The 13992-nt window shown below is 46.1% G+C and overlaps 2 protein-coding genes across 2 annotated transcripts in view; one reads left to right on the top strand and one right to left on the bottom strand.

Moving 5' to 3' along the window:
* The window catches only part of ZDHHC5 (zDHHC palmitoyltransferase 5), a 32837-nt gene extending 30521 nt beyond the window's left edge, over positions 1-2316 (top strand). The window contains exons 11-12 of the mRNA XM_007998207.3: positions 524-1383; positions 1822-2316. Coding sequence (XP_007996398.1) covers positions 524-1383; positions 1822-1987 — 1026 coding nt within the window. The 3' untranslated portion in view covers positions 1988-2316. The remainder of the gene's footprint in view (positions 1-523; positions 1384-1821) is intronic.
* Positions 2317-5620: 3304 nt separating this feature from the next.
* On the bottom strand, positions 5621-13933 carry MED19 (mediator complex subunit 19). The gene is made up of 5 exons (XM_007998182.3): positions 13659-13933; positions 6858-7114; positions 6604-6700; positions 6204-6298; positions 5621-6005 (listed from the first exon to the last, which is right to left on the bottom strand). The coding sequence occupies exons 1-5, from the start codon at positions 13924-13926 to the stop codon at positions 5937-5939; spliced, it is 786 nt and encodes a 261-aa protein (XP_007996373.3). The 5' UTR covers positions 13927-13933; the 3' UTR covers positions 5621-5936.
* Between the last annotated feature and the right edge of the window lie 59 nt (positions 13934-13992).

Genomic DNA, 13992 nt, shown 5'->3' with positions numbered 1-13992 from the left:
AGAATCGTTTGAACCTGGGAGGCTGAGGTTGAAGTGAGCCAAGATTGTGCTATCACACTCCAGACTGGGCGACAGGGTGAGACTCTGCCTCAAAAAGACACACACATACACACAAAACACATGCCAGCTGTTCTGGGAAAAAAAGATTAGGGGAAGGGAAGAGAAGAAAACAAAGGACATTTCACTAATTGTTGGCATTTGTGGAACTGAATCTCCTTGATACTGTGTCCTTCATCAGACTGGGCAATATAGCATAATAGATTAGTGCTTGATCTGAGTTTATAACCCAGTTCTGCCCATGGGCGAGATACTTAACCTTTGTATGCCTTGCTTTCTGTATCTGAAAATGAGATGATATTTGTTTGAATTCAGTTTTTCTTGAGGGATTAACCCACATAATGCATGTAAGAGTTCTAAGCATATTACTGGCACATAATACTCTTTTTGACCAACTCCTTGGGCTCTGGGGTCTAGCTTCTGTCACAAGAGGAGCACTAAGAGCCTGCTTTACTTTCTTCCTTAGTTGAGTCGTGGGGACAGCTTGAAGGAGCCAACCTCAATTGCAGAGAGCAGCCGTCATCCCAGCTACCGCTCAGAGCCCAGCTTGGAACCAGAGAGCTTCCGTTCTCCTACCTTTGGCAAAAGTTTTCACTTCGATCCACTATCCAGTGGCTCACGCTCCTCCAGCCTCAAGTCAGCCCAGGGCACAGGCTTTGAGCTGGGCCAGTTGCAATCCATTCGTTCAGAGGGCACCACCTCCACCTCCTATAAGAGCCTGGCCAACCAGACACGCAATGGAAGCCTATCTTATGACAGCTTGCTCACACCTTCAGACAGCCCTGATTTTGAGTCAGTGCAGGCAGGGCCTGAGCCAGACCCACCTTTAGGCTATACCTCTCCCTTCCTGTCAGCCAGGCTGGCCCAGCAACGGGAAGCTGAGAGACACCCACGTTTGGTGCCAACTGGCCCAACACACCGAGAGCCCTCACCAGTCCGTTACGACAATCTGTCGCGCCACATTGTGGCCTCCCTCCAGGAACGAGAGAAGTTGCTGCGCCAGTCACCCCCACTCCCAGGCCGTGAGGAAGAACCAGGCTTGGGGGACTCAGGCATTCAGTCAACACCAGGCTCAGGCCATGCCCCTCGTACTAGTTCCTCCTCAGATGATTCAAAGAGATCACCTTTGGGCAAGACTCCACTGGGACGCCCAGCTGCCCCCCGTTTTGGCAAGCCAGATGGGCTAAGGGGCCGGGGAGTAGGGTCCCCTGAACCAGGCCCAACGGCCTCATACCTGGGCCGATCGATGTCTTACAGCAGCCAGAAAGCCCAACCTGTTGTCTCTGAGACAGAAGAAGTGGCCTTGCAGCCATTACTGACACCCAAGTAAGTATTAGTACTATCCTGACCCTTAGCCAATTTCAAATTGGCATACTGCTCTGCAAAAGCCATCAGGGCTTCTGTTGTACATCCTAATATAGGTGGACCCAGGGGTATCCTGGTAGCTCTTTATTTTCACTTTGACTCCACCTGCCTTCATGGGCAATTCTGTTAAGAGACTGAAGATTAATACTTCTTCCATAATCCTATCTTCCTAAAAGTATTTGCCTGGGAGTAAGTACATGTTATAGCTGTTACTAGAGAGTAGCAGTAAATAGGAGAGATTGGGACTCAGGCTTATTTTAAGCAGGGCAATAAAGGGGGACGTTTGGGTAAGAAAGTATGGATATAGAAAAGAACACCAATTTTTTCTCTGAACCTTTGAAACTGTCTCCAATGTTTTGTGTCCCATTTCCTGACACCTGTCTCGTCTCTTCTTTCCAGAGATGAAGTACAGCTGAAGACCGCCTACAGCAAATCCAACGGGCAGCCCAAGAGCTTAGGCTCAGCCTCCCCTGGCCCAGGCCAGCCATCTCTCAGTAGCCCCACGAGGGGAGGAGTCAAGAAGGTGTCAGGGGTTGGTGGTACCACCTATGAGATTTCGGTGTGAGCCTTCGGCGCCTCCCCTCCCCAACGCCTCTGCGCCTACACCAAAGGGTCCCAGGTGGCCACCTTCCCTCAAGGGGCTCCCCTCCCCTGCATGGACATTTTTTAAACCACCAATTCCAAGAGGATGAGGAGTGTTTTCTAAAATGCAGTGGGCTTGGGGAGTCGGAGAGTTGGGGCCCTGAGACTGGGGTAGCAACCCCCTCCTCTTATCTTTTAAGACCTTCCCTTCCTTGATCCCTGGACCAGACTCAGTGGACATTTGTGCAATTGCTCGCCCTGGAGGGAACCAGATCATTTTTAAACCAGAAATAATTTTTTTTATTATTGTTACGGATTCTATTTTTTTCCTCTTCTGCGTTACCAGGTGTGTGTGTACATATAATATATATATATATATATATTATAAATATCAAAGAAATTATATATCTATCCTGGGATGGGAAAATGAGGGAGGGATACATATATGGAGGGGGATCTTACTCTTCCCATTCCTCAGACCAGCAGGAAAAGAGGGGAGACGTCAGTCTTTTCCCTGTGGTTCCCTCTCATTTGTTCCAGTTATTAAGGAAATAGCATCCTCTGTTGGTGCTAAGTGTGATTAGGAAGAAGCCTGGGGAGAGGCGAGTCTGGGATTTTGGTCACAAGAGGGGAGGGACTTGGAGAGGAGAATTAGTTTTCTAGGCTCATTGGCATTTAGTTTCCCTAGGAAAGGGGTCAAAACTTCAAGACACTGGTGGTGGGGGGAGATCAGGAAAATAACTTGGCCTAGCTCAAACAATATTGGATAATCCCCTCCTTGGGGGAGAGGGATTAGAGTGGGCTCCTTCTACTAGCCCCTTGGAGCCTCCCCTAGCTTACACGGTTAACTTGATTTTAAAATCCAAGGCCAGGAGAGAAGAATCCAAAAAGCAATATTTTTCATCACATGCCAAAAACGGGGGATAGAGAGAAGGAGTGGCAGGCCTAGGCCCCTCCAATTGTCCCTTGGGGGTTACCCCTCAGCCCACCTCACTATGGTGCTGGGTAGAGGGGATACCTGGGTTCTAACCTCTAAATAGGGGAGATCCCAGCCTCCACAAAGAGGCCCTTTTATTTTTTATTCTGATTAGCCATTTTAAACCAACGAGGAATAAAAGAAATCCTGATCTAACCAGCGCCCCCTGACTTGTGTTATTTTGTCTGGTTGAGACAAGGTGAACGACTTCTGGTGGGAAGTTACCACAGTGACAAACTCATAAGCTTCTCTGATCCCAGTCCTCCTTTAGGCAAGACTATAATGAAATTAGCTGCTTAAAACAACAACTACTAAAAAAATAGAGACCGAGTGTGGCGGCTCACGCCTGTAATCCCAGCACTGAGGGAGGCTGAGGCAGGAGGATCACATGAACCCAGGAGTTCCAGGCCAACCTTGGCAACATAGAGACTCAATTTCTAAAAACAACAGGTCCTGTTTTTATTTGGGTAATTTAATTAAAAAATACCTAGAAAAAAAGTCCCTTGAAACCACCAAAGCTGTTATTTGAAAGCTTAGAGAACTCTTAAAAGTTGTTTCTTTCTTCTTTTAAGAGATAGGGCCTCATTCTGGTTGCTTAGGCTGGAGGGCAGTGGCACAATCAGATCACTATACCCTCAAACTCCTGGCCTCAAGGGTCTTCCCACCTCATCCTTCTGAGAAGCTGGGACTTACAGCGGCATGCCACCATGCTTAGCTATTTTTTTTTTTCAGTAGAGATAGGCTCTCGACCAATTTTGCCCAGGCTGGTCTCGATCTTCTGGCCTTGAGCAGTCCTCCCGCCTTGGCCTCCCAAAGCGCTGGGATTACAGGCATGAGCCACCATGCCCAGCTACAGCTGTTTTGTTTTTTTGTTTTTTTTTTTGAGACGGAGTCTCGCTCAGTTGCCCAGGCTGGAGTACAGTGGCGTGATCTTGGCTCACTGCAAGCTCCGCCTCCCGGGTTCACACCATTCTCCTGCCTCAGCCTCCCAAGCAGCTGGGACTACAGGCGCCCGCCGCCACACCTGTCTAATTTTTTGCATTTTTGGTAGAGACGGGGTTTCATTGTGTTAGCCAGGATGGTCTCACTCTCCTGATCTCATGATCCACCTGCCTCCGCCTCCCAAAGTGCTGGGATTACAGGCGTGAGCCACCGCACCACGCCCGGCCTACAGTTGTTTTTTTAATACAGGATTTAGTCTCTGGAAAGTAAAACTAATTTTGGAAACAGCCAAAGGTGAGATAGATACGAAAGCCTGTTGAAAGCAGGTTAACTAGATACTGGCGTCAGTTCAATTAGATAGACTGTCTTCTATTGGACAAAAGCTGTGCTCTTAATTTTCAGTAGGTATCCTTAGATGCTAAGTCTCAAGCAGTTGGCCAGAACCCTTTAATTACTCAAAATGTAAGAATATAAACTCTTATTTGGGTGCAGTGGCTCACGCCTGTAATCCCAGCACTTTGGGAGGCTGAAGTGGGTAGATCACTTGAGGTCAGGAGTTCAAGACCAGCCTGGACAACATGGTGAAACCCCATCTGTACTAAAAATGCAAAAATGAGCTGGGCGTTGGTCATGGGTACCTATAATCCTGGCTATTTGGGAGGCTGAGGTGGGAGAATCACTTGAACCCAGGAGGCACAGGTTGTAGTGAGCTGAGATTGCACTACTGCACTCCAGCATGGGTGACAGAGCAAGACTCTGTCTCCAAAATTAATTAAAAAAAAAAAATATATATATATATATACACACACACAAAAATTAGCCAGGCATGGTGGCACACACTTGTAGTCCCAGCCACTTGGGAGGCTGAGGTACAAGAATCACTTGAACCCAGGAGGTAGAGGTTGCAGTGAGCCGAGATCATGCCACTGCATTCCTGCGTAACAGAGTGAGACTCTGTCCAAACCCCCCTCCCCCCCCCCCCCAGCAAACTCTTATTATGAAATCTGGATTGAAACCAGTTGAATGAGTGGTTTTCCACCCACTGATTCAGGAACAAACTTGGCTTTCACGGCAACAGATTTTAACTGTGTGTTAAATTTAACGTCAGGTTACATTAATTCAGGTTTTCTCATGGATGTTTTCAGTTACCTAACCAGCTGGAAAAACTAAAGGTTTTTTTTTTTTTTTAAACATTTTGATAGGTTAGGTTACATTTTGTTGCTGTTTTAGAAATGTTTTCACATCAGCTAAGTAACTTTATTGTCTTAACTAAGGAGTGAAGCAGGTCAAAAGTTATTGTAAAGAGAAGCATTTACCTTTGCTTGCCAGAAGTTCATTTCAAAAGATCACAGGCTTCTGACCTAAGAAACCAATCTTGTTGAAATACATGGGTGACTGTCCGTGTGTTTTCAGTTGGCTATTATGTTTCAACACAAAATTGACCTAGAATACACTGTTGAGCCCTACCTGGATCAGCTCTTCAGATGGAGCCTGAGATCACCCAGGCGCCTGGTTCTTAACATAACGGGCAGAGTGTTCTGTGTCTGCTGTGGAGCATTAGTAAGCTTGGGTCATTTTTCATTTTGGTTGGTTCCCTGCATAATGTAACAACAAGACCCAAATCCCCTCAAGTCTTAGCAATGCCTTGTCTTAAATCCTGACTCACAGAACATACCTCTTAACAGCAGTCACACTTCAGCCAGTTTGATAAATGTAATTTTTTTTTAAGAAAAAACAGAACAAGTCCTAAATCAGACAAATTGCACAAAAGAGAGAGAAGAAAATTGTAAGCTTCCTGGGAGATGTCCATGAGAAAACCAACTGGGATGAGCCTACAAAAGCATGTCCCTCTCTCTCCTAATGTACTTAGTCTCAACTGAGCCCAACAGGAGCTGGTCTCTGTCCCAGCTGCAGGATGCTCCCAAGGCAGTGTCCAAGAGCCTGGAAGGCAGCTTTTGTCAGCAGGTTCAGTACAGCAGGAAAAGCCATCCTGGCAAAGAGTCCAGTGGTCCTGTTAGCGTAGGCTGCTGCTGCTGCTGGCTTGGGAGCTGCCCATACCTGGGTGGTCTGGACTATGCCGGTTCTGGGAGAGAAAGAAGGAGGGGTAAGAACAACTAGGAACTAGCCTTGGCTTTGATCAGGCTGTACAGGAGAAACCTGTAACCTGCCTTGGGTTTTCAATCGTGGGTCCAACGTGAGGCAAAGAACTCTTTAGGGTATTTAGGACAGGGGTGAGATCTAGGGAAACTCACTGGGTTGTGGCAATAGGCCTCTACTCTACCTTCTTTTTCTTCTTCTCTTTCTTCTTCCTTTTCCGTTCAGGATCCTCTTCTTTTTTCTTTTTCTTCTTCTTGTGATCTGAATCAGATGGTGTTTCTGTAGGAGACATTAGGTACCTATCACCCATAAAGCTCAAAATCCTCTACCGTTATGAACCACTGAAGACTACAGGAAAATCCCAAGTCAGGGGCAACTGCTTTTGTCCACATGGCCAAAAAGGATACAGAGGTGCTGCTACAGTCCCTGTCCTAAGTCCCAAGAGACCACAGTACACTGGTTTCTTCTTCAGGGGAATTTAGGAGTCCAGAGCTCCATACTGAACCGAACTGGGTTTACCTATGGAAGTTCAAACCAGATTCAGGTCAGGTTTTTTTTTTGGTTTGAATAGAACTGCTTCTTACCTGGGGGGACAGGATCCTGGGTACGGCTCTGTTTGTGCTTGTGCTTATTCTTCTTCTTGGGAGGCTGAATATGCATCAGACGACATTGCTCTGGCAACTGAAGGAACCAAAGGAAGGTCCAGGTGAGTAGAGGGAGGAAATCTCTCCTGCTCCTATCATCCGTTCTGCTCCATTATGAAGGAACAGACTTGGACAGAAAAACCATCTCCATGTTTAGGCCTCCCCATTTGCCTTCTTCCTCCAACAGGACTCACCGGGCCAGTGTGGAGGCGGAAGCCGGCCAGCATGGTCCCTGTGATAGGATTAAAAGAGCTACTGAGAATAGGGGGCTTCTCAATGAGAGAGCGGAGGCTGCTGTTATCATGGGAACCAGGCAAATCAATCATCCCTGGCAGGTCAGGCAGGAAGTTACTTAGCTTCTCCTTCACCTTCTTCCCACAGAATTTATTATAGGCTTGTTCCAAGTTGTAGTGTGTGATCAGATTCGTGCTGCCCGTCAGCTCTGTGCTACCTAGACAACGCAGAATAAAAATAAAAAAAGATCAGTCTTCAAAGTAGACCCAGGGAGTGAAGGACTATATATTAACCTAAATAAGGAATTTTTATGTGCAGATTTTAAAATTTAAAATTTATTTTTAAAGAAACAGAGCAGGCCAGTCACGGTGGCTCTTGCCTGTAATCCCAGAACTTTGGGAGGCCGAGGCGGGCGGATCATGAGGTCAGGAGATTAAGACCATCCTGGCTAACACGGTGAAACCCTGTCTCTACTAAAAATACAAAAAATTAGCTGGGTGTGGTAGCATGTACCTGTAGTCCCAGCTATTTAGGAGGCTGAGGCAGGAGAATCACTTGAACCCAGGAGGTGGAGGCTGGAGTGAGCTGATATTGCGCCACTGCACTCCAGCCTGGGCGACAGTGACACTCTGTCTCAGAAAAAAAAGAAAAAAACAGCAAAAGTAAATAACATGAAAAATATAATACAACACAATGGTAGCTTCCAATGGGAAGGGGAAAAACAGGCAAAAATCCAATAAGGCAGAGACAGGAACTGCTCTAGCCCAATGAAGGATTAACTAGAGTTGATTTACATGATGCTTGCTTAGATTAACTAGAGTTAGATTAACTCTCTTAGATAACTAGAGTTGATTTACATGATGCTTGCTTCATGGTAAATGCTGTTCTGAGTGCTTCTCATAAAATGTACTAGTGAAAAATTATATTCTCTGACACAGCCAGGAAAATACTACCTCACAGCTTAGCTACAACCATGCTAAGGGGGCCAAATATGACCCAGTGACTTAAGGGTCTTGTCAAGGACTTTTTTTTGTACTAGCAAGAAACACTAATCACCTTTACATAAGAAAAGAACCGGGAGATTTTTCTAGCTACCACTGCCTAAATAGTTACCAACATCTTTATTCTTCCTCATGATACTGAGTATGATGCCTTGCCTAAAAGGAATAAATGTTTTTTGTTTTTGATACGGGAGTTTTGCTCTGTTGCCTAGGCTGGAGTGCAGCGGGGTACGATCTTGGCTCACTGCAATCTCCACCTCCTGGGTTCAAGTGATTTCTCCCACCTCAGCCTCCCAAGTAGCTGGGATTACATGCACGCACCACCATGCCTGGCTAATTTTTGTATTTTTTTTTTTAGTAGAGACGGGGTTTCATGATGTTGGCTAGGCTGGTCTTGAACTCCTGACCTCAAGTGATCCACCCACCCGGCTTCCCAACGTGCTGGGATTATAGGTGTGAGCCACCATGCACGTCCAGGAAGAAATGTTTTATTAGAAGTCAGTCAACTAATGACCAGGTGCGGTGGCTCACGCCTGTAATCCCAGCACTTTGGGAAACCGAGGCGGTCGGGAGTTCAAGACCAGCCTGGGCAATAGTGGTTCACACCTGTAATCCCTGCGAGACGGAGGTTGCAGTAAGCTGAGATCAGGCCACTGCACTCCAGTCTGGGCATGAGAGTGAGACCCTGTCTCAAAAACCAAAAAAACTAGTCAGGCAACTAGAATTATTCTGGCTGTCTTTCCATGCCTCAGTTTCCTCTTATCTGTGGAATGGAATAATAGCTATCTTATATACACATCATTTTCTCCCAAGGTTCAAATGAAAATATACTGAAAAGCATAAAGTATCAGGCCTGGCACAGTGGTTCATGCCTGTAATCCCAGCACTTTGGGAGGCCAAGGAAGGCAGATCACTTGAGGTCAGGAGTTCGAGACCAGCCTGGCCAACATAGTGAAACCTCATCACTACTAAAAATACAAAAATTAGCTGGGTGTGGTGGCATGCGCCTGTAGTCACAGCTACTTGGGAGGCTGAGGCAGGAGAACTGCTTGAGCCCGGGAGGCGGCAGTTGCAGTGAGCTGAGTTTGCACCACTGCACTCCAGCCTGGGTGGGAGAGTCAGATTCCATCTCAAAAAAAAAAAAAAAAGTATTATATATATGCAAGGCACTATCTATATAAATATTGCATGGCTGACTCTTTTTTAAAAAAATATACATTTATTAGTAACTTAATAAGGAAGAAATGGCTAACTACAACTTCATTTGTAATTATGATAGACACAGAGGGTACAAATGACAAAAATGGCTTGTTTGTAATCATTCACTCAGGAAAACAGGTACTGAACTGTAAGCTCCTTGGAGGCACAGACAATGTCTTGTTCATTCATGTATCGCTAGTGCCTAGCACAGTACACACATTAGGTGCTTAATAAATATTTATTAAATAAACAAGACACTTTCGCTCTATACTGCTAGGCCTTATTTCACCCTTTTCCTTCCCTTTACTACCAAACAACTCAGAAGACTGAGCGAGGGTAATGGCAGGAGACCCAATGTCACAGTATCTCTCCTCATAACTCTGGGCACTGCCTCTTGCCATTATAATCTTCTGAATTTCCCCTGCTCCGCCAGCTCTCCTCTGTCCAGATGGTTATCCTTAAGACCCAGGTGAGAAGGCAGTCTGGGTTTTTTCTAAACTTGAGAGTTCATATTCCAGTTTTGACTATTCTACAAGGGTTATTTTAAATTTTTATTTATTTATTTTTTGAGATAGTATCGCTCTGTCACCCAGGCTGGAGTGCAATGGCATGATCTTGGCTCACTGTAATCTCTGCATCCTGGGCTCAAACTATTTTCCTGCCTCAGCCTCCCAAGTAGCTGGAACTACATGTATACACTGCCATGCTGGGCTAATTTTTATACTTTTTGTAGAGACAGGGGTCTCCCTATGTTGCCCAGACTGGTCTTGAACTCCTAGACTCAAACAATCTGCCTGCCTCAGCCTCCCAAAGTGCTAGGATCACAGGCATGAACCACCCTGCCCAACAAGATTAAAAAAAAAATTTTTTTTTTTCGTTTTGAAATTCCAAACCTTGCCAACATCACTCATGGCTTCTCTATTTCAATCCACGGCACCCACATGTTAGAGATATTTTTGGAAAGCAGTACTCTTTGGTTCACAAATCTTAATGGTTTCTTTTTGCCCTCAGGAGAACACTCCAATTCCTTTTGACTGGCACTCAAGGCTAATTACATCTTACTCCAACTTAGCTTTGGGGCCTCATCAACCACTACTCCTCTATGCAAAATTACTGATGCGTCCAAATGAATCTCCCTATCGCCTCAAAACACACCCCTCACATTATTTCATTTTAGGAAAATTCTTCCTAATTTTTCTTCACCAATATGAATTATTCAAGGTCTAGCTCAAGTGACATTTTATTCTTACTGTCATTTTGGATAGCAACACACTTTGAAAACCATTAGATAGTTCTTAATATTGATGGCTAAGATATTGTTAATTGCTGTTGTGAGGCATGAGCACAAAATGAGATGGAGTTGACAGGAAATATAGTCACTATCCTTAAACCACAAATTTTACATTCCTAAGTGAACTCCTTGAAAAGCAATGACCAGCGTTACTAATCTCTCTCTCCATCTCACCCTCCTCATACACCCAGCATTTGCCCAGAACAGATATTCAATCTGTCAACTGACTGATACAAATAGCTACAATCAGAATAGGGAAGGTAAAAGAAAGATGAAAGGAAACGCTGGTGGACATCAACCACTAACTAATCAAAGGGATGTCAACTTCTCCATGTTTCAGTTTTTTCAATTATAAAATGTAGATAATAATGCTACCTCAAAGGGCTATTCTAAGTATTAAATACTACTTCATATGTGTTGTGAACTTTGAAGTACCATACCAATATCTGTCGCTACTTCCCTCAAGTCATGATGCGGAAATAAGACTTGAGACAATGAAAGGCATCTGGGAGGCCAGGCGTGGTGGCTCACACCTGTAATCCTGGCACTTTGGCAGGCCAAGGTGGGTGGATCACCTGAGGTTGGGAATTTGAGATCAGCCTGACCAACAGGGAGAAACCTCGTCTCTACTAAAAATAAAAAACTAGCTGGGTGTGGGGGCGCATGCCTGTAATCCCAGCTACTTGGGAGGCTGAGGCAGGAGAATCACCTGAACCTGGGAGGCGGAGGTTTCAGTGAGCCGAGATTGCGCCATTGCACTCCAGCCTGCGCAACAAGAGCACAACTCTGTCTCAGGAGAAAAAAAAAAAAAGAGAGAGAGAGAAAGGCAGCATCTTGGAGACCAAACATGTCCAAAACAACTCTTGATTTCCACCTCTTCAAACTTGTTCCTTCCTCATCTTCCAAGTCTCCGTACCCATACACCCAATTATTCAAGCTGAAAACTTAAAAAGGCATCAATTCCTCTATCTCCTTCACTTCTATATATAATACGTATTTTTAACTGAGACAGCTTCTTCCTCTGTCATCTAAGCTGGAGCACACTGGCACAATCACGGCTCACTGCAGCCTCAACTTCCTGGGCTCAAGTGATTCTACCACCTCAGCTTCCTAAGTAGCTGAGACTACAGGTGTACGCTGCTATCCCTAGCTAATTTACTTTTATTTTTCGTAGAGATGGGGTCTCATTATATTGCCCAGGCTGGTCTCAAACTTTTGGGCTCAAGCAGTCCTCCCACCTTAGCCTCCCAAAGTGCTGGGATTACTGGCATTAGCCACAGCACCTGGCCCTATATTCAGCTTTTCAACCCTGTCAGCTCTACGTCTAACACCCTGTATCCATTTACTTCTCTAAATAAGTACATTAGACCAAGTTCCTATGTTAAAATGGCTTTCCTTGGCTGGGCACAGTGGCTCAGGCCTATAATCCTAGCACTTTGGGTGGCCAAGGCGGGAGGACTGTCGTTGGCCAGGAGTTCAAGACCAGCTTGGGCAACACAGTAAGACCCAATCTTTACAAAAAATTTTTAAGTTAGCCAACTGTGGTGGCGCATGCCTGTAGTCCTAGCTACTTGGGAGGCTGAGGTGGGAGGACAGCATGAGCCTAGGAATTGGAGGTTACAGTGAGCTATGACTGTATCACTGCCGTCCAGCCTGGGTGACACAGTGAGACCTTGTCTCTATAAAAAATTGTTTTAAATAGCTTCCTTTTGTATTTATAATCTAAATGCCTTTATTGCTTTATAAAAGCCTCTGCCTAACTCTCCCAGCTTCATCTCTCTCCTAACACTCTTTCCTTTTGTTCACTTCACTGGAGTCCAACTGATTTTCTGTCCCTCAGATATTCTAAGCTTTTTCTCACATCAGGGTTTCTGACCTCATTTCCTGTATCTAGAATTATCTCTCCCTCCTGTCCATAGCTGGCTGGCCCTTTGTCTATGCTTACATTTTAGTTCAAATTTTAGCTATGTGGAGAGAGCATCTCTGGCCACTCTAGCTAAAGTAGTTCTGCCCCTCAATTTTTTTTTTAAGAGACAGGGTCTCATCTGTTGCCCAGGCTGGAGTGCAGTGGCACAATCTGGGTTCACTGCAGCCTCGACCTCCTGTGTTCAAGCAATTCTCCTTCCTTAGTCTCCTGAGTAGCTGGGGCTACAGGCAAGCACTACCACGGCCGGCTAATCTTGTATGTTTTGTAGAGACTGGGTCTCGCCATGTTGCCCAGGGTGGTCTCAAACTCCTGGGCTCAAGGGATCCTCCTGCCTCAGCCTCCCAAAGCACTGGGATTACAGGCGTGAGCAACGCGCCTGGCCACCTTCAATTTTTTATAATGTTTTCTGTTCCTAGCATTAACCACTCTCTGACATTATCTTGTTTACAATGCCTCCTACACTGAAATGTACATTCCAAAAAAGGCAAGCATCTTGTCAGTCTTGTTCACAACTGTATCTCCAGCATCTAGAAAAGTGCTTGGTACATAGGTACTCAACAAAATAATTTTTTGAATGAAAAGAGTTTGGTTCGATTCTTACCCCTTCTTTGATGACACCAGGAAACGCAGAAACCTTGGAAGAGTGGCAACGTGCCCCAAACCCACAGCAAGTGTGTGGGAGACTTGTAACTAAAACTTTAGGTCCCCAAAGATATTAAATCAGGCCTCTCAAGTTCCAAACTCAAACTCTTGATTTTTTGTTTGTTTGTTTTTGTTTTGAGACGGAGTCCCGTTCTATCGCCCAGGCTGGAGTGCAGTGGAGCAATCTCGGCTCAATGCAACCTCCGCTCCCGGGTTCCGAGTAGCTGGAATTAAAGGTATACGCCACCACGCCCAAGTAATTTTTGTGTTTTTAGTACAGAGTTGCATCATGTTGGCCAGGCTGGTCTCGAACTCCTGACCTGAGGTGATTCGCCCGCCTCCGTCTCCCAGAGTGTTGGGATTACAGGCGTGAGCCACTGCGACCAGCCCTAGATCATTTTTTTAGGGAGACATAAACCAGTGTCAGGAACACAGCCTGGACATGGTGCAAAAGACAGTCACGGAGATGCACCACCCCGCTCCCCGCCATTCATCCCTTTGGTTGAATTCAACTCATCCTGGTTGAATTCAAGTCATCCCTCTGCTTGTGAATCCTAACAGCCCTTTCGACTTAGGGCTCTACAGTCCGGGTATGCGTTGCCTAGGTTACCTCGCACCTCCGTTAGCCGGCTGAGAGCCACGCCCAAACACCTCCTCTCTAAGATTTGATTGGCTGGCTTTGGCAAGGCCGAGTACTCACCTGGCAGTTCCCTCATGAGGTAAAAAGGGCCACAGCCAGCTCCTGACTTGTCCGGGCCGGGAGGGGCCGTGGCCGCGGTGGGAGGCGGAGCCGTGCCGGGTCCCCCGCCCGGAGGAGGCGGTGGCGGGGGTGGAGGCTTTCCTGGTCCGAAGCCGAGTGCGGTTGGGGGCGGTGGTGGGTCAGCCTGAGCCCCGAATAGTGCCGTGAAATTCTCCATCGTCCCCTCCGATCCGGCGCTGTCTCGGTGTCTGGCGTTGGTAATTTTCATTGGACAATGCTTTTAAGGAATCCCCCCCTCTTTCTCCAGGAACCGCTTGTCATTGGATGCCTCAGG

The sequence above is a fragment of the Chlorocebus sabaeus genome, chromosome 1 (genome assembly GCF_047675955.1).
Source record: "Chlorocebus sabaeus isolate Y175 chromosome 1, mChlSab1.0.hap1, whole genome shotgun sequence".
In the NCBI taxonomy this organism is placed as follows: Eukaryota; Metazoa; Chordata; class Mammalia; order Primates; family Cercopithecidae; genus Chlorocebus; species Chlorocebus sabaeus.
Note: the sequence above shows the minus strand (reverse complement) of the source record. Positions and strands in the feature narration are given on the sequence as shown.

Coding starts and splice junctions, on each gene's coding strand:
- MED19 (XM_007998182.3), bottom strand. CDS start 13,926: ATGAAAATTACCAACGCCAGACACCGAGACAGCGCCGGATCGGAGGGG. Junction 7,115..13,658: donor CCTCATGAGGGAACTGCCAG/GTGAGTACTCGG, acceptor TGCGTTGTCTAG/GTAGCACAGAGCTGACGGGC. Junction 6,299..6,603: donor CCAGGATCCTGTCCCCCCAG/GTAAGAAGCAGT, acceptor TGTCTCCTACAG/AAACACCATCTGATTCAGAT.